The sequence below is a fragment of the Mchenga conophoros genome, linkage group LG6 (assembly GCF_057382185.1).
Source record: "Mchenga conophoros isolate Kocher_MC1m ecotype Shallow Benthic linkage group LG6, M_conophoros_male_GT1.1, whole genome shotgun sequence".
NCBI classification, from domain to species: Eukaryota; Metazoa; Chordata; class Actinopteri; order Cichliformes; family Cichlidae; genus Mchenga; species Mchenga conophoros.
In genome coordinates this window covers 29,539,928-29,558,989 of record NC_140531.1, presented here as the reverse complement: position 1 = coordinate 29,558,989, position 19,062 = coordinate 29,539,928, and the positions used below count along the sequence as shown (strand labels likewise).

The following is a 19,062-nucleotide window of genomic DNA, read 5'->3' as shown; positions in this document are numbered from 1 at the left end:
GAGGTGTAGTCATTTCTATTAACTATATTATAATTTTTACAAGTACCCTTTTTTTAATTTCATTTTTTGTAGTTTTATAATCATAGTGTACACTATAATCAGATAAATGAACTTTAAAAAAATCTATTTAAATTAAACTGCTATTTTTGTTTTTGTACAGTAATGAATACAGACTCAATCACCACCTCCATTCACTTCCGAATTAAGTTTAATCTGTGAGCCAGAAAAGCACTCATATCACTGAATCGGTGAAGGATGTAGATGTTTCCATTTTATTTTGAAAGTCTCCTTTACCCGGATATAAGGATTTAATTTCCGGATCACCCACCACATGTAACAGATACGTTGCTAACGCTGAAATATGTGTCTCCCATGAGATGTGAAGTGTGAGCAGCGGCTAATTGGACATTAGATGTGTGACAGCAGGGAAACCGTCCGACTCTTAAATGCACCGACAGCCGTCTGTATTTGTAGACGCTGCTTTTAGCAAGGTTCGCTAAAGTTAGCTTTCATTGGGAATTTAACACAGTGAGCCCAGTTCACATGTACTATTCAAACCACCGTATGCACTCATCTTTTCACTGCGGTATGCGGCCACTTAGGACCGTACACTTAGCGAATATTTTAAATCTACAGGATTTAAAGCTTGTTGTTTGCTAATGAAACTTTCTCTGAAGCGGGTTCTTCATCATGTTTACTCGGTGTGTAAGAAACATCCTGTCTAGAAGTGCATTCACTGTGACGCTGAAGCGGCACAGCTGGAGACGCTGCAGCACATCCCAGACTGAGACTGTGGACCAGGTCACTACGTTATTGCAGCTCTGCGTGGACAGGTTCTTCGTTTCTCCTGGTCACGCTAACGTGGAGCTGTTTCAGCGCGGGCTGTGCTGCAGCTATGGACCTCTGGGCATGGAGCTCAGGAGAAACCTGCTGGACCAGTGGTGGCATTCAGTGACTAGGTCCGGAGCTCAGGTTTTTGGGATTAACACCCTGAGCAGCAGCAGCAGCAGGGAAGCACCTACAGGTGGACAGGGCCAGCTGAGGATTGTTGAATGTGAACAGCTGAAACAGAGACTTGGGCAGAAGCAGCTAAGCAAGGGGCGGCTCGCTGAGGAGGTGCACATGCTCCTGCAGAGGTCCCCAAGTATGAGAACAAACTTACTGCAAGGTAAGTTGCTTCACACACCTGTAATAAATAATGATGATAATAGAGCATAACATACACGTTTTTATTTCTATACTGAGAGCTAGCATTAAACATGCACAGTAAAGTAATGACACCACAGATGATTTATAAACTACAAGCAAAGTCACCGTGTATACCAACTGTTTCACGTTATTGCTTTTATGATCTTCCATGTATTTCTTTTAATGGTTTATGAATACTTTTGATACTTGTTTGTCCAGTTTGATGCCAACACTGTGGTACTTTTGTTTGAGTAAGGTGAATGGAAACGAGCTGTTCTTGGAATATTATTTTCACACTGTAGTAAACTCAGTAAGCAAGAAAGATGATGGCAAGAGCTGAAATACCATGTTAAGGATACTGCCAGGACTTCAGTGTTGTGTGAAAGTGCTCATCAGCTTCAGAAACTCAGCTAGTAACATTTCTGTTTAACATGTCTCTGTCTTTTACATTGTTGTAAAACTAAAAAATAATTATTTTTTTCAAATTAGTCTTGATGGTTCACGCGTGTTGTTTTGTTTCCAGGTGCCTTGGAGCAGTTTGTCCCCTCGTTAGAGCTGGTGAACAGGAAGCTGCCGTTTGGTCTGGCTGAGACGGGTCTGTGCTTCCAGCCTGCAGAAGGCTCTGGTTGGTGAGGCTTCGTCTGTTGTTTCTTACCTGTGTGAGTGTCTGTGTGGATACACTTATGAAAAATAAAAATTCAAACAAACTTCACTGGGATTTTGTTTCTTTATATTGTTTATCTGAGCTAGACTTTTAATATTAATACAGTATTTCATGAGTTCACATTAACCTTTTTCAGACCTTATGAGGTAAGTATGTCATATTAACACACTGTATATTCTATTTTCTGTCAGCTCAGCTGAGGTCACGCAAACATCTCTAGTGTGGTTTTGCTCTCCTCGCACATCGTCCCAGTGGCTGGACCACTGGACACGACAGAGGCTGAAGTGGTGGAGAAAAGTGAGTCTTTGAGGAGGGAAACATCTCAGACAAATTTAAAACGGTGTGATGCACCAGTGCATAAATGTATTTTCCTGTAAGAACACTTTCCCAGCCTTATAAACTACAAACATTAATAACTCAGCTTTTCTCTTTGTTTCGTCCTGTTTATCCAGTTTGCCCTCTCCCCGTCCGACTTCAGCAGCAATGAAGTCCAGCAGGAGGAGCTCGAACAGGCGGCATCTCGCGGTGTGAGGATCATCTACAACTTCCCGTGGGGTCAGGAGGTCCTGGAGACACTGTGGAGTCGAGGAGATGCCGAGCTGCTGCACATACACAAAGGAGACCGGTCCAAACTGCAGGTCCGTCTGCTTCTTTTAGAGTGTGCTTTAAGTCGGGATCGAGATTCAGTCATGTTCCTAAGCTGCTATTGCAGAGGCTCTGGTTCTCTGACAATGTCTTAAAACAGGAAGTCAAATTGATATCAAAAATTCCCTTAGCTCCCAGCTGATAGAGGCTTTCAGAAATCTCAGTTGAACTAAACGGCTTTAGGAAGAAGAACCACCAGGTCTCATAAGAAACACGGGCAGCTGCTCGTCTGTTGCTGCTTTTCTTCAGTTTAATCACACGCAGTGTCATTTCTCTTACCTGACCTCTTTCAGCATCAAGATGGACGAAGGTCTATTCCTCATGTCGTCTCCGTTACCGCGAACATGGACCGTGGTGCGATGGCGTTTCTGTCCAACTCACTCCAGCAGCTGAAGAGAGAAGAGAGCAAGAAAAAGCTGCACCAGAGAAAGGTGATTGTGCTTAACAGCTCGCTGCACGTGCAGAAAAACTGTCAGTGGGTTTCCTATTTGTGGCGTGACTTTTATTTATGAGATTTGTTGCACTGTTGATTTCAGGTGCTGAAGCTGCATCCAGTGTTGGTTCCCATTAAAGTGGCTTTAAATATTGGTAGAGGAGCCACTGTGGAGCTGAGGCAGGTAATGATAACATGAAGTACATGTTGCATGCTTCTTCTTTGTGGAGTTTTTCTGTGCAAATACACATTTTTCACCTTAAAAGGATCTGATTGAATGTGTTCCTTCTGTGGACTTGCATCAAATTGCATTAAAAGTGTTTTAAATATATTTCTTCAGATTTGTGAAGGCCTTCTGCAGGAGTTCCTGGAAGCAAAGATCTCTGTGTGGCCTGGATATCTTGAAACTCTGCCAACATCAATGGAGCAGCTGAATGCCAAGTAAATGCCGTTAAATCAGCACATAATGCAAATTGAATTACGTTACCTTTCTTTAAACTCGTGCCTGTGTGTTTCTGTGTGGATGTAATGCAGATACGATGAGATGGGCGTTCTTTTCACCATCATCATCGGTGAGAACACGTTGGAAAGTGGCCTTCTTCAGGTCCGCAGCAGAGACACAACCATCAAAGAGACCATGCACATCTCGGAGATCAAAAACTTTCTATTCAGATACATTTCTGCAGCTGACAACATCTGAATGCCCCTGCTGATTTTTCGAACACCTGCCTGAGTTTGCATTCCTTTTAAAAACAAAATTATGGTCAGGGATATGCTTATGAAACATATTTCCTCAGAGCGGTCCAAAAATAAGAGACTTTTTGGGATAGAGGTGCACATGAACCCACTGTGTGTATACATGTACCCCAAGAGTTTGTATTCTTAACTTTGCTAACTCAGCTCTTACTGATCCTACAGTCTCTTCGCAGTACATTCAAGGCACTGACATGGTTATATCAGGTTTATTTATCTGTGCGTAATTGGTGGCTACATAGTGGTCACGGAGGAGGAAGCTTTTGGATTTGTCTCTACATTTCTATTAAAAGATATGGAATCCCTCTTTAATATTTATATTGTATTGTTTTTTCTGGTTGTTGATGGCAATTTTGATTCTTGTTTCCTGAAGGTTCAAAGACTGTTCACAATAATGGAACAAGCAGTTAAGAAAATAGTCTTACCGTATTAGTAAACTGTAGTTTAGTTCAAATATAAAGTTAAAATACAGCATGATACCACACAGGTACAGAGGACTGAAACTGCTATAATAAAACACAAATAAATTGGTCAGTACATTGGTGACTATCCCTTTATAACCTCTGAATATTATTAATGTTACTTGCTCTGTGGGAGGAAGCTAAAGGCAAAGAGGGGTGGTTTAATTTTATGATGATATAATTTATTCTAATTATAATTAATAGCAGTAGCTGTATTGATAATGATAATAAGAAGAATAAAAGTTTTTTTATTTTTAATTTATTTAGATTGTTTTTGTTTATTTGTTGTTCCGGGGGCGGTGGGGCGTATGAATCGACTGAATCATGAGGCACATCAGCAAAGTCTCGCGAAGTTTGCCCCTTTGCCCCTCCCTGCGCACTCATTGGTCCCTGGCTGCACCTCTGACTGGGCATGTGTGTATGTGTGCCGCTTAGCTGTTAGCGTGTAGAGATGGCCGCAGACAAGCAAAACGACGCTAAAGTTTCCCTAATGGAAGAAAATAAAGAAAACTTACCGGATGGAGGACTCGGACTGGAAAGTATCCTTAAGAACACGACACGTGCTCTTTGACGTTTTCCCTCTGCGAGCATGTTTCACGCTCTTAAGCTAACGTTAGCTTTTAGCTAACTCAGTTGGAAGATAAGCTAGCGGTTATTAGGCTACGTGTCATACTGAAGCAGGCTGTCAGTGGTAAATGGGGATTTTTATGTATTCACAATTTATTTTGGGGGTCTGAGGACATATTTTAAGATTGCTAGCTATTATGTGATGTCATCTTTGAGTTTCATTAGCGGTTACAATAGTTAAAACAGCCTGTCTTGGTGCTTGCATACAATAACTGCTATCAAAACTGAAACGTTCATGCTTGAAAATAAATGGTTAACTGCCCCTCAGAGTAACGTGTGTGATGGTTACATAAGGTTTGTACCTTAAAGTTTAATCTCAGTCTTGCAAATCATCAAAGAATCCCAGCAGCAGCACGGCCTCAGGCATGGAGACTACCAGAGATACAGGTGAGCTGGCTCAGGTCATACATTACAGGGTGGAGATTTGTGTGTGGTGCAGCAGTTTTCCCACCCAATGTAAAGACACTGACATGAGACTTCTGTTCACAATGCTGGGCTCAGATTTATGGTTTAATGCAGTTAAATGGAACAGGTGTGGATTAAAGTTAAACTCAAAGCTTTTGATGTCCACCTATCTTCGCCACATTTTCATATTTGCGGAGTTTAAGATATAGTGATAGATAATTTATGTTCTTTGATCTTCCTGCATATTAAGTTTCGTGGTGACTTTTTTTGTCTATGTTGTATTTCATTTATTGTAATGTAGAATTAAAAAAATCCTTGTCTGTTTCCAGGGGCTACTGTTCCCGCAGGCTACGGCGCCTCCGCAAGACTCTTGGCTTCAAGATGGGAAACCGACACAAGTTTGTTGGGAAGAAAGTCACTGTGGAAATGCTTTCTGATAACAGGTTAGACTTAGATAATTTTAACTGGTCATTCACGTGTAGTTAACTGGCTGCTGGTTTGGGAACCTTTACATTAAGGAAATTCCAGTTTGAAACACTTAAACAGATCACTTTGCTTTGATGTGGAACAGTTCAGCGGCTTGATGCTTTCACATAAAAAAACAAACTGTTTATACAGCTATGCCACCTTTTTTCAGGTATCTTCTGCTGGTTTTGATGGAAGCAGAGCGTGCATGGAGCTACGCCATGCAGTTGAAGCAGGAGGCCAATACAGAGCCACGTAAGCGCTTCCACCTGCTGTCACGACTACGTAAGGCTGCAAAGCACAGTGAGAAGCTGGAGAAGCTCTGCGAAAGCCCCCGTGTGGACGCCAAAACTAAACTGGAGGCACAGGTACACAGGTCAAATTCATCTTAACTGACCCGTGTAGGTGTGTGGAATAACAAGTGGATGTGCAGCGAGGTCCCAGCCTCAGAGATGAATAACTTTAACTTTTCGATTTGTTGTCTTTCAACTGTAAGATTTGAGAACTTCAAACACTGTTAATTAGAAAAACAGTGCAGAATATTTCATGACGATATTTTATCTACACAGGGACACCAAATATTGATATTTTAATCAATAAAATACTTTTGGAATACTTTGAACAAGAGGGCTGAAAGGTTGGAGGAGGCAGCCTTTCTGCAAACAGTTGCAGTGTGCCTTTGGATTGACTGCAGTTATTCAGGGAAATTGGCAGAGGATTGTGAATAGTTGCTTTCTCTAATCTATAAATGCAGACAGATTGTCAGCGGTCTGAATGACTCTGTGTCAGTGAGCACAACTTGAGGGGACTCAACTAAACTGGCTGCCAGCTGATTGTATTCTGGCTATATTCTTGTAGAAAAGAGGGTCATTTCTGTCTGCGTAGACAACAGATTTCCATGTATGTAACTGCCAACTTGACCCTGTTCCATCGCAGACTGATATCAGTTTCAAAGCAGACTGATTCTGTCTTATGGCAACTTCTACAGCAAACTTTAGTGACAGTGTTGTGTACTTATTTTGCAACAAAAGAAAAAAAATGAGTTTAACTAACTTTGGAGACATAATTTGGAGTTGAAAGAAGATGATAAATTGTAGTACTTGCTACTGCAGATATCACAAAAATGTTAAATCACAATAATATATCATGAGTGAAATAATGTGATAATATCATGGAGAGTCTTGGTGATTCCCACCTTTACTGTTGATGAAGTGTGGTGAGGGAATGAACAGAGGAGCTCCTCATCATGTGTTGTGGTGTTATTTCAGGCCTACACTGCATACCTGACTGGAATGGTGGAATTTGAGCTGCAGGAGTGGAAACAAGCCATGGAGGCTTTCAACAAGTGCAAGTGAGCGTTAACATTACTGCACTCTGTTTTTTGTTTTTTAATTCTTCTTTTAATAATGGGAGGTTTTCTTGTTTGTTTTTCTTTCACTTTTTTTAAACCACTGATAAATACTTTTGTCTTGTCAGGACCATTTATGAGAAGCTGGCCAGTGCCTTCACTGAGGACCTGGCAGTTCTGTACCGCCAGCGTGTAGACGAGATATCGCCCAACATTCGCTACTGCGCTTACAATATTGGTCAGCATTGCTGTAGTCGTTCTTCTCAGTGTCATTGTTGATGCACAACACCGATCCTGAGTTCAGTCCTTCCTCTGCACACTGACAAACACACACTCACTCCCTGGTTGTATTTGATTTTAGGTGATCAGAATGCCATCAATGACCTGATGCAGATGAGGCTGACTGGTGGAGGAGGTGGCATGATGGCTGAGAAACTAGAGGTAAACACGAAGGGGTAAAACTTTTGTTAATCAGTCTGTAATTCATGATTAAACTGCTGGGGGGAGCACATACCAAACAAGAATATTACACAGCTGTGTAATCGTGTACTACATCCAGAAGGGTTTGTTTTGTTTCCCTCAAGGCACTGATTACTCAGGCGCGAACCAAGCAGGCGGCCACTATGAGTGAAGTGGAGTGGCGAGGACGCACGGTGCCTGTGAAGATTGACAAGGCTCGCGTCTTCCTGTTGGGTCTGGCAGACAACGAGGCCGCCATCGCTCAGGTCAGCCTCTCACACATTCCTTCTTTTTTAAGCATATAAACAAACTCAGTGGGAAACGCATGTTGTTGCACCTCCTAATGTTGGTTGTCCTTTCTATGTCTCTTGGGCTGCAAACAATGGAAACAACTGCAGAGACATTGACTCAAAGACAATAAGTGAATAGATTCCTTCTGTAGTACAAATATAATCGTGTTCATCACTGGTCATTACCCCTCCCTAGGGCTGCTCACTTAATCGAATTTTAATCACGATTACGATCTGGGCTTTCAACAATCATTAAAAATGACTGAGCCGATTATTAGCCCCTCCCTCGTGCTTTACTCTCCGTGTGGCAAATCAAGCGCACCTCTCTGCATTTCGAACACGTGTCACAACAATTAAGAGCAGCGGTCTCCAACCCTTTTTTGCGCCACGGACCGGTTTATGCCCGACAATGTTTTTATGGACCGGCCTTTAAGGTGTCACGGATAAATACAACAAAATAAAACTAGTACCGGTACCGAAAAAAAGGCTTATTCATAACACACGTGAAAAGACCCAGGAAAACCGAGTATATGATAAAAACGATAACAAAATAACGCTGAAAACCGATAAAAACCCTGAAAACTATACATTTCACACCTGAGCCTCAACTCTCGCGGCCCGGTACCAAACGACTCACGGACCGGTACCGGTCCGAGGCCCGGGGGTTGGAGACCGCTGATTAAGAGGACCCGAGGGAAGCTCGGAAAGCTAAGCAGAAGTTATTTGGAGAGGAGAGTGACTGCCGTTGGTTGAAAAGAGAGGTAAAAAAAAACTTCAGTGGTGTGGAAATATTATGGGTTCGTGGAGTCAGACGTGGATCAAGTAGACATAGTGTGTAAACTTTGCTACAGTGTCGTAGCTGCACCACAGAGCAACACTGCAAAGTTCACTAAACATAGATGTTTACATTTTTCATTTATTTTTTATATTGCAAACATTTGCACTGTTATCAGTATTTGCACACTATTTTATATTATTTTTGACAATCTTTAAAGTCATTATTCAACACATTGTTATTGTTAAATAAATATCGTCAAATAATCGAGATCTCAATTTCAGTGAAAATAATCGTGATTATCATTTTTGCCATAATCGAGCAGCCCTACCCCTCCTTATGTTTCCTGACTGCCTCATGCAGAGCTACTATCAGAGACTACCCAGTATGTATCACAACACTGATTCTGTGTGCTCATATGACCCATTTAGACTGCTTATAAATGCCAATGTTTTAATGTAATGAATTCAACCTTGTTTCTTATTCTCCGCTGCCACATGCCTTTTATATCCTTAGAAGGCGAGCCTGTTATTTTTGTTTTCGCTTCCAAATTCAGGCCCACTTCTATATTTTCATTCTTAAATTGGGCCTTGATTTGAGTTTTAAGCTTATAAGGATTAATTGCATATAGATCAGGTAGTGACAAACATAATTCCTGGGTACAGACACTCCAGTCTTACCTGTTGGACTGACTTGGAAAATGTCTTAAGTGTTTTAACTATATTTTCATAAGTTTGGCAGCTTTTCCATCTGTTTAAGACCTCGTATGTGACCATTCATACTAAAACAACACAATTAAGTGATAGTTAAAGCAATTAAATGACTACTTTCACTATCTAAGAGAAATAAAAGAAACTATGGTTCTTTTTCAGTGAATTCAGAGTAAAATTAAAATTTCTGTGAATTAACACTTTGTTTTATAACTTTTTGTAATTTTACATATTAATTTTCTGTAATTTAAGCCTAAAGAGTCGTGCTGACAGATTCTTTAATTTACTACAGCGGCATTTCTTTATCATGTACTGAAAACACTTTTTCTTTTATTAAGATGTCTCATTGATTAAATGTGTAGTTCCACTTGTTTACAATGACAGCAAGGGGAGTTTCACTTGTCCGCCTCGCTTAAGATCAAAGTATGTAAACAGATCACAATGTAAAATGAGTTTGACATCCCTGATATAGATGAGCTCGATATCCAAAACCTTTGCATGTTTTCAGTGACTGTCCGGTACAGTAAAAGTAGAGCTGGGCGATATGAGATTTTTTCATATCACGATATGTTTTTTTCATTTCAGGCGATAACGATATCTATCACGATATAAGCCAAATAACTATATTTGTAAGATTTAAATGTGCCGTTGCTCACAAGTAAAATGTGAAATAATCAGCAGCTTGTTTTTAAATATTTATTTCCCATAATAAGTTCAACAGGGTAGATGTACTTAAGGAACATGAGACTTTTTCAGATAGATAAAGGCAAATATTGCAAACTACACAAAAGGCAGCCGCTAAAGCGTTTAAGTTTCAAAATAGAACAAATGAAACAGACTAAATTGTCAAAATATTAATTCTAAAAATAAATCTTAGTTTGTTTTACAGAAGAACAGACAAAACTGACTAACTTTTGTCAATATCAAATAAACTGAGAACTAAAAGGAAATTCTCAATCTCTCCTTGTTGTATAGCTTAGCTTTTCAAACAGTTTTAACAGTTACTTTAGTCTGACAAAAGCCGAATGACGAATTGGCGCTTCCAGTCAGAGACTGAGGCTACGTCCACACGTACACGGGTATTTTTGAAAACGGAGATTTTCCGTTTTCGTTTTAAAAAATAATCCCGTCCACACATAAAGGCAGAAATGAAGGAAAACGCTGCTATGAACATGCCAAAGCAGCAGGTGGCGCTAGATTCCTAACCGTGCAGAAATGTTGGCCAATCAGAAGTCTAGAAGCCTCGGTGGGAAAAAGTAAACAAAGCTGGGGCATAGAAGCAGAACCGAGTCGTATGTGTGGAGGGACAGTAACTGTGTGTATATGTAAGCATTTAAACACTGCAGAGAGTAGAATGAACAGTAACAGTATTGTAGAAATTCATTTCACCGAAACAATAACGTGGCGCACAGTGTGACGCATGCACCAGTTTATTGTATTTCCAGACTTGCTTTCGGCACAATTTACAGTGCATGCTACTCTGTTTTTTGTCAGACTTGAAATAGCCGAAATACCTTCACACTACGGAACTTCTATGGCTCTTCCGTTCGACAATCTCTCCGGCATTGGAACCATCATCGGTTTTCTCTTCGGTCACGCTCGGTTGATTTTTCTAGTCGGCACACTCATTTCCTCCATTATGCGCTGGCTGCTTCCCAAACAAACACACGTGCGGCTTGGCACTTGTGCTGTACGTAGCAAGTCACGCAACGTGACGCTGCGGCTGTGATTGGTTCAGTTCTGCGCTACTGAATTTGGATCGGCTGACCTTTTTTTTTTTTTCTTTTTTCTTAAGAGGACAAGAGCGGCGAGGTCTATCGCGATAGCTTAATTTCTCTATCGAGTAAAAGTTATATCGCGATACATATCGTTATCGTTCTATCGCCCAGCTCTAAGTAAAAGTGAATATATGAGAGGAAATAAGTAAAAGCATAAAAGTCTCTTCTTAACTAAATAATCTTTCATCCTGCTGGAGGCTGTCGGGTACTGGTCAAGCATTAAAACGGTTTAATAAAACCATAAAACAACCCTGAGAGCACTCAGTGCAGTTCCATAAAATCTCAGTAGGTGGCACTCTGTTCTTGATAGTATCACATGTCCCCTCGCTGTCGCCACAGCTCATTACTTCTGTTTTGTGCCCGAGTACTCAGCACACCCTGCAGACACACCTGTCACACCCATTGCCACTCAGGTCTCAGGCATGCAGCTGCTCTCATCGCACAACTGCATTCTACGCATTTCACCTCGCACATGAATGCAGGGCTACACCCAGCAGCTCATTTTAGTTTCAGATGGAGCATTTTAGGTCTGACTGTCGCATAAAAGGCGGTTAAAGGTGGCTGTGAGTGACTGTGTGGAGAAGAACTGCAGCGCTGGCAGTTTTTATCACATTTGGCTTTTCTTATTGGTCACAATTAAAGGATTTTTGCATAGTATGCACATTATATTGTGTCACAGCTCTAGCACCTTTAGCTTCACAATGTGCACCTGTTCTTCTGCTTGTGGCCTCAGGGGACAGGAGACACTGTAGGGCCAAATGTCAACCCTAGTTGAAGGGCTGTTTCCTCCTCTAACCAGTGTATCCATCCAGCCCTCCTGCCGAACAGCACAGAATGCTCAACAGGTAGAACTGGCTGTTCTAGGCCTTATTAGGGTGTTGGCACAAGTGTGAAACGCGTAGCAGCATCACCTTTCTGGGTGGGAGAGAGAAGGCTTGTGAACAATCTGTTATCAGGTTTTCCACCACAAGGAATTGTTTTGTAACATTCCTCTACTGTGTTTTCTCAACTTTTCACAACAACAGAGACACAGTAATGTAATCCACAAAATCTTTTAAATACTTAAAACTGATATTTTTATGAGTGATCAGTCCTTCTGTAATTGTTTTATTGCTCTCACTTTGCTTTTTTCCAGTGTTAGTAAAACCCATCCTGCATCTTTCTGAGACTATCTCAGTTTAACACAGGCCTGTTGTATTAGTGTGGTGATGAAAGACGGCTTAGATGATGAACAATCGTGTCATTCTTAAAGACCTGAACCCTGAAACTATACAGTGTCTTAACTGCTGATGAGTTATGTGCAGGAATGCATCAGCAGCCTGCCGGGCCACATACCTGCGTCTCTCCCCGAGTTTGTCAGTCGCATTCCTGCTTTAACTGTTGCTCTTTGTATCAAAGTACTAAAACTGTTACATGCATCAAATGTTTGCTTGATCGCGTTTTAAATGAGATACGTCTGCACAATCTGGTAGAAACCTTTTATGATCTGATCAAGTTTCAGCCAAATCTCATCAGTCTGGTTAAATGGCTGCTATCGCTGCGTAAATCTGCTTGGAAGTTATTCTACAAAAAGCATAAAAAGGATTTGTGAACATCTCCACTTTCAGTCTGCATGTTAAGAGGCGCGACTGCTTCCTCCCCTTCTCCGCTCTGCCTGTGTGTGCCTAGGATGGCCTCAGAGTATTGAGTGTTCTTTTAGCTGAAAGCAGTCTTTGTAGCTACAAGAAAGCAGAAGAAAAGCAACTGAAAGTGTTAAAGTATGTTCCTAGCTGACCTGTACAGAGAGCTGAATCGAAGTAAGGAGATACATGGAAGCCAAACTGGAGGCTGAAAAACTGCTTCAGTGCGTTCAGTGTGTCGTGTTACTGCTGAACCTGCATTTTTGATAGGTACTCTGTTTTTACTTTCCAGAGTCCTCTATTGTACATCATCTCATCTTCAGCATGTGCCATCCTCACACATAGGCTTCACCCCCTGGGTTTTCCTCATTGTTGCCAACTTAGACGTTTAGTTGCATTAAATCTATGATGAAAAAATGTAAAGACCGTGCTGGTACGATCTGAGACGTTTCTCTGCTTAGAATGTGAAACACGCCCGTCTCCCTCCTTCTCTACTGTTCAGTAAGTTCTACATTTATTTTTTTTCCTTTATCCTCATCTTTGGATCTGTTTGTGTCATTCAGGCAGCTAATGAGGAAACCAAAGAACATCTGTATGAGACCCTGCTGGCCGAGTGCAGAGACACCATCCAGGCAGTGAAAGAGGAGCTCAAGACTGAGGCGGTAAGATTCAGCAGGATGAAAAGCTGTGATGTTGACAAGAATGAGAGGTGGTGAAGATGTAGCTTGTAAATACCTGAAACTGGGAATACTAGAAGGTTCAACTAAAGAGCTTTTTTTTTTTTTCCTTTTTGTAAATCTATCAATTTTTTTTATCACTGTAGAAACAGCGAGAGAGGAGCTCTGATGGTGACACTGGGAAGGTGTCCAACCTGCAGTACCTGCACAGGTAAAAAAGGAAGAAAAATGTACTTCGATTTTACTCCTGGTTCTGTTAAGTTAGTCAGTCATAGGATTAGAGCTGCAGCTAAATGCTTTACCACTTATCTCAGTAAGTCAATAACACTTTGATCATTCCCCTCCTCGTCTCTTCATGCAGACAACACTGTAACACACAGATCTTCAGTTTATTGTGAAATTACAAACACATGCTCACTTTTGGGAGGATGAAATCGGAGAACATTTGGCTGTTTGGAAACATTACTAGCAACTTCTAACATCTTTTGATAGACAGACATGTATAAACCTGTCAGGTCGGGGCATCATTAGGCTGAACACGTGTCGGGTGAGTCTGGTTCAACTTGCAGAGCGCCTGTGAGGCATGTTAATGGTTCCTGACGATGTCTGCAGTTGATTCAGCCGAGGTTTACAGACCTGATGAGTTTAAAGGGATCGCACGCCGTAAGTGAATAATCACTGCTGCTCTTCTCTCCCAGCTACCTGACCTACATTAAGCTGTGTACACTGGTGAAGAGGAATGAGAGCATGGCTCATACTCTGCAGGCCAAACTGAAGGAGCCCGAGGCCGACGAGAACAAGAGGGGGCCCCGTCCACAGGATCTCATCCGCCTGTATGACATCATCCTGCAGGTGAATGTCCTGTTATCAAGTTCTGTCTCTAAGGTGTACAGCCTGATGTTTGTGTTACCATAGTTACATGATGTGCATCTTGTGTTTTTGTTTTGTTTTTTGTTTTTGTTTTGTTTTTTTCCCCCACCACCACCTCCTCCAACTATCCAGAGTCTGGCAGAGCTCTCCACCCTGCAGGGTCTGGAGGATGACCACGCCTTCCAAAAGGAGGTGTCCCTGAAGACCCTGGTCTACAAGGCCTACAGGTCAGTGTTTTTGTGCCTGGTTTTCAACATGTTCTGCATCAAACAATGCAGCTGAAATTCAAACAGTGCAACAAGTGTCGTATTTACAATCGCAAATACACCTGCGTTCTAATGTGAAAAGTATCTCTAAGCTTTGTTCCATTTCACATTTCCATGAAAGCTTCTGCAGTTCATAAACCCACATGTTGTTAATGAGCTGCTTTCTTTGGCCTCCTGCAGGTGTTTCTTTATAGCCCAGTCTTATGTGTTAGTGAAGAAGTGGAGTGAGGCTCTGGTGTTGTATGAAAGGGTGCTGAAATATGCCAAGGAAGTCCAATCTAAGGCCAAGAGCCTCAACAACAGCCTCAAGGTTGGTTTAACATGCAAGCAAACACACACACACCTCAAACATGAGTCATGGCGTTACTCATTGTGGAGGCCTCTTTTCAAAGCCTCATCTTTATCTAGGTTGCCATTTTTAGTTATTTACAACACATTATATTTAGACAAATAGATGTTATTAAAAAGCTTTATGGTAAAAAGCTTTATGGATCACAAAGATGCAGATACCTGCTAATCTGTTCTAAGTAACACTAATAAATTGCTAGATTTTTAGTTAGTATAAGTAACTGTGCAGCAAACCATGTTGTTTGTTAGGGAAATGCAATGAGACCCGAACACACGGTACATCAAAGTTTAACAAAAATATCACTGCGCTATGTTAATTTACATTCATCATGAATTTCTGCAGGATCTCCCCGATGTCCAGGAGCTCATTGCTGAGGTCAACGCTGAAAAATACTCACTTCAAGCTGCTGCCATTTTAGGTGCGAGCCTCGAAGTTGTTAAACAGTTAAACCAGCAGTCGTCTTCTCTGTTGTACAGTCCTGAAGAGATGTGTTTGTGTTTCAGACACCGACGAGATAGTTGAAGTTCCTCAGCAGCTGGTGAAAGACAACACGGTGAGAGGAGGAAGCCTCAGGCTGCTCAACACTACAGCCGTACACAGACACATGGTTCTTGCACGTTTGTGTCTGTACGAATAAAATAAACGAGCTCTGTGGATTAATTACTTATCGGTCATATTACTCCTGAAGAGCCGAGGTGAAGCTTAATTTGTATATTTGCGTCTAACAAACTGCAACATAAAAACTTGAAAAGTGGTTTTGATGATGTCATTTAACGTTTATCTATTTTTGTGATAAAACTTAATTTTTAGGAATTTCAATAACTGGAATAAGTTTGAGTGGATCTGTCACAGTCTGCACTGCAGTAGCTTTAGTTGCATGAGTCAAAGTTCGAAATCTTATCTGTCATGCTGGCCTTGGCCTAACGCAAGCAATTTCTGCTCCTCTCGTGTCAGGCCAGCTTTCTTCTGATTGGTTGCCCATCACAGACACAATATTTGAAGAACAAAGGGCGGGGCTTGTGCTCTAACAGACAGAGCTGAGATTAGGGATATCCTCTTTTTGGAAAATGAGTGTTTGGAGCAGCAAGGGATTATTTGCACATATGCTAATCTCATCATTTTAATTTGTGTCCATGCTTGATGTGATCTGCCATTTTAACATTTATGACAAGAAATGCAGTTTGATGAGGTTGTCATCACTCCATTTTCTGCTGCTTTTTTATTTTATTTCTTCATTTAGCTGAACTTTCTGTTCCCTATGATTCCAGTGCTCTCATCTCCTCACTTCTTTTGCACGCAGCCCCTCTGTGACCACCTGGAGACCTTCCGCTTTGACCCCAGTCTCGTCGGAAAACAGCCCAGTCTGGTCCAGTTCCCACCCGACTTCCAGCCAATCCCCTGCAAGCCTCTGTTCTTTGACCTTGCTCTTAACCATGTGGCCTTCCCACCGCTGGATGACAAGGTGGAACAGAAGGGCAAGGGCGGTCTGACTGGCTACATCAAGGGCATTTTTGGCTTCGGCAGCTAAACCTAAACCCACACTTCAACCTCCATGTGAGAGCCACAGGGCCCAGAGTTTACTGCAACCAGCCAGAATTGGGTCAGCTGTTAGTTAGAATCATTTCAGTTTGTCTTTTATGTTTAATTTTTAGTGCCTATGTGCAGAGGGGTTGGAGTTGGCAGTTCTGAGGAAGACGGAGTCATTATAGTCTTCTCGGAAAGATTAATGAAATGGTAGCACTATGACCCAAGTCCACATCCAGCTTCAGTAATCGTATCAGCCTGCATGGCTTCACAGCATACAGGCTCCCTCCTTAAACTGAGCAATGGAGGTGTTGGCAACTTTTAAGACATTAATATGCCGTGGTTTTGATGAGTGAAGTCAAGCTGTCAATCTCACGGTAAAAGATTACATTTTTTCCCTCCTGTGTTTTAAATGCGCCTTCATATTGTGTTTTTTTTCCTTTTGTAAATGGATTGTTCTGCATTTTTCTTAGCCCTCTAAAAACAAAAAGATATGTTTTGATCTCATCAGCCTCAACATTAATTACAAGACCTATAGCTGACCAAACTGTAATCATCTGTATGATTTCATCTGTCATCACAAACTAAAGTTTGTCCTCTTAATCTTTGCCCCTTGTTGCTTTGACGGCATAAAAATCCTCATAAACACTGTACAGCCACAAGACCTTGTGTTGGGACAAGAAATGTCAGCTTGCTCAGGTGCCTAAGAGAGTACTCGCACTGAGCTGCTCCTCCCAGTGTTCAGTTGTTTTGACCGGTGTGTAACTGTTAGAAGAAAACAGGTGGCCATGGGTCCGTAGCTGAAACGCTGCTTCAACATCTCAGTTATTAACCAATAAATCAGTGGTAAATAAAGAACAAGGTTTCACTGTAAGTGTGCCTGTCTTTAACTTTAAACTCTATAACGTGAACTGTAGCACGTGTCTCTGAGTGGAGAGGAGATGTTTGAATTTGGGTTTAAGGAAAAATTGGAAGAAAATCTTCAGAGCATAACCTCCAGAAACATACTCAGGCCTGAGTGCAGGCACACGAGGACAAGTGTGAGTACACCTTTAGTCCTTTAGTTGTTCCACTTGGTTGTGATTTAGTAGCGGCGAGGATCCGAACATGTACAACATCCAGTTCCTCCTAAGTGCCCTGTGGGTGGGCACCACATCATAACAAACAAAGCTGTCACTGTCAAAGGTGTAGGGCTGTCCCTCATCTGCAGACGTGATGTACTTTTAATAATCGCAAGAAGAAATTTTTCCAGTCTGTGGTTTTCTGTTTTTTCTTCTCTGTCGTCCTATGTCATTGCGCCAAAGCCTCTTGAAACCCAGCCTCTGAATTCAGGAAACTGGGACAGGGCTAGCATGACTAATGACAAAGCTATGAGTCACAGTTTGAAATGATCCTTTCTGAATAAAAGAAGCTGGATTGGCCAGTGTTTTTATTTCTTTGGTAGTTAGAGCCTAAACTCACCAGGCAGTTCATTAGATCCACTAACCAGCTAGAACTAAAGCAGTCACATACAACACACACTGCAGTAAGAGGCTGCTTATTTACAGTCATAATAATGGCGGGATTCCCTCCATGACAGTTGTATTATCCTGCTTTAGTTTTAGCTACTTGGTTTATTTGTACTTTGTTGCATTTTTCTTGCCCTCAAACTTGACGTCCTGTCAAAGGTCCAACTGCTTCAATAGCGTCGTCTCGCTGGAAGTAGAAAGCTCTTTAAAGGTCCCTCTGCTACATGTTTTCAAATGGTACCTGCTTGTTGACGGCAGGTTCAGCTCATGAGACTGTAATCTGTTACTGTAAAGCTTTTAATGGTGTGTATTTATCTACAAAGGACAGTGGCAGACATCAGGACACTGAAGGAGCTGTTAGCAACCTTTCATTCATCGCATTGCCAACACCACACCTCTGTCTGTCATGGGAAGGACTACAAAAATGTTTTCATCACCTTTGACATGTCTGTGGATTTTCTGTTTTACATATTTGTCGGGATGTATTGAAACCCCTGATCTTTATGTGATCTGGTTTGCCTGTGAGACTTGGTGAAACACTAGGAAAGGACAGTTTCAGTCTCACTAACATGTTTAACTTTTTTTTTCTTTTTTTCTTTTTTTTTTGTTGCTTAATTTTGTCTTCACCCCCCCCTTCCCTACTCATGTGTTTTTACGCTAAGTAAGATGGATGGGCTGGAACAGTTCCAGCACTTTACCTCGATTAGCCTGGAAAACAAAATAGCTATAATCTGTAGATGCTGGAAACGTTTGTGTGTGTGTGACGAGAGTAATGAAATGAGGGGATCGTATGATTTCATGTAGTTTCCAGCCTGGTAATTAAAGTATATTTGCACCAAATGCTGTTTTTGTCATTCTTCATTCACATTTTTCTTTTTGGCAGTATTTATTTTGATCGGGCATAGTTTGATTGCTAAAGAACTGCTGTTAAACTGACGTGTTCTGAGGACAGTAGGCATGGAGGTGTGTGTGTGTGTGTGTTCAGTTGCTCCTGTGTTAGGGTGTGGGAGTGCATTGGATGCCTGAGCAGGGTGTGAATGTTTAGCTTTACTTTGTTTGTGCACTGAAAAGTGAGAATAATGATATAGGTGTGTTTATTAACCTCGATCTGACGTTAGTGGGTTTTGGGTTTTTTTGGGGTGGGGGGGTCTCCCCATCTTCTAACCAAGAATATTCCGTGGTAAAAAGTCCCCCCCAACCTACACATGCTACATGTTACTGTGGTATTTCAGAAATGTGTACTATTTA

General features: G+C 41.5%; 2 protein-coding genes across 2 annotated transcripts; both read left to right on the top strand.

Moving 5' to 3' along the window:
• The first annotated feature begins 62 nt into the window (after positions 1-62).
• polg2 (polymerase (DNA directed), gamma 2, accessory subunit) lies at positions 63-4,381 on the top strand. Its single transcript, XM_085277317.1, has 8 exons — positions 63-1,168; positions 1,712-1,817; positions 2,044-2,149; positions 2,305-2,490; positions 2,791-2,928; positions 3,034-3,114; positions 3,271-3,371; positions 3,465-4,381. Exons 1-8 carry the CDS (start codon positions 691-693, stop codon positions 3,628-3,630), a joined length of 1,362 nt encoding a protein of 453 aa, XP_085133443.1. The 5' UTR covers positions 63-690; the 3' UTR covers positions 3,631-4,381.
• Positions 4,382-4,515: 134 nt separating this feature from the next.
• On the top strand, positions 4,516-18,654 carry srp68 (signal recognition particle 68). The gene is made up of 16 exons (XM_085277316.1): positions 4,516-4,683; positions 5,092-5,158; positions 5,506-5,619; positions 5,814-6,009; positions 6,910-6,992; positions 7,118-7,227; positions 7,351-7,430; positions 7,574-7,714; positions 13,184-13,282; positions 13,444-13,508; positions 13,996-14,149; positions 14,300-14,394; positions 14,614-14,743; positions 15,125-15,200; positions 15,286-15,335; positions 16,083-18,654. Exons 1-16 carry the CDS (start codon positions 4,596-4,598, stop codon positions 16,308-16,310), a joined length of 1,776 nt encoding a protein of 591 aa, XP_085133442.1. The 5' UTR covers positions 4,516-4,595; the 3' UTR covers positions 16,311-18,654.
• Positions 18,655-19,062: the final 408 nt, after the last annotated feature.

What these genes read in the sequence shown, in the direction of transcription:
- polg2 (XM_085277317.1), top strand. Translation starts at nt 691, where the DNA reads ATGTTTACTCGGTGTGTAAGAAACATCCTGTCTAGAAGTGCATTCACT. An exon ending in AAAAGCTGCACCAGAGAAAG is followed by an intron (nt 2,929 to 3,033) that starts GTGATTGTGCTT and finishes TGTTGATTTCAG; the next exon opens with GTGCTGAAGCTGCATCCAGT. An exon ending in CCACTGTGGAGCTGAGGCAG is followed by an intron (nt 3,115 to 3,270) that starts GTAATGATAACA and finishes ATATTTCTTCAG; the next exon opens with ATTTGTGAAGGCCTTCTGCA.
- srp68 (XM_085277316.1), top strand. Translation starts at nt 4,596, where the DNA reads ATGGCCGCAGACAAGCAAAACGACGCTAAAGTTTCCCTAATGGAAGAA. An exon ending in AACCTGCAGTACCTGCACAG is followed by an intron (nt 13,509 to 13,995) that starts GTAAAAAAGGAA and finishes CTTCTCTCCCAG; the next exon opens with CTACCTGACCTACATTAAGC. An exon ending in AGCTGGTGAAAGACAACACG is followed by an intron (nt 15,336 to 16,082) that starts GTGAGAGGAGGA and finishes TTTTGCACGCAG; the next exon opens with CCCCTCTGTGACCACCTGGA.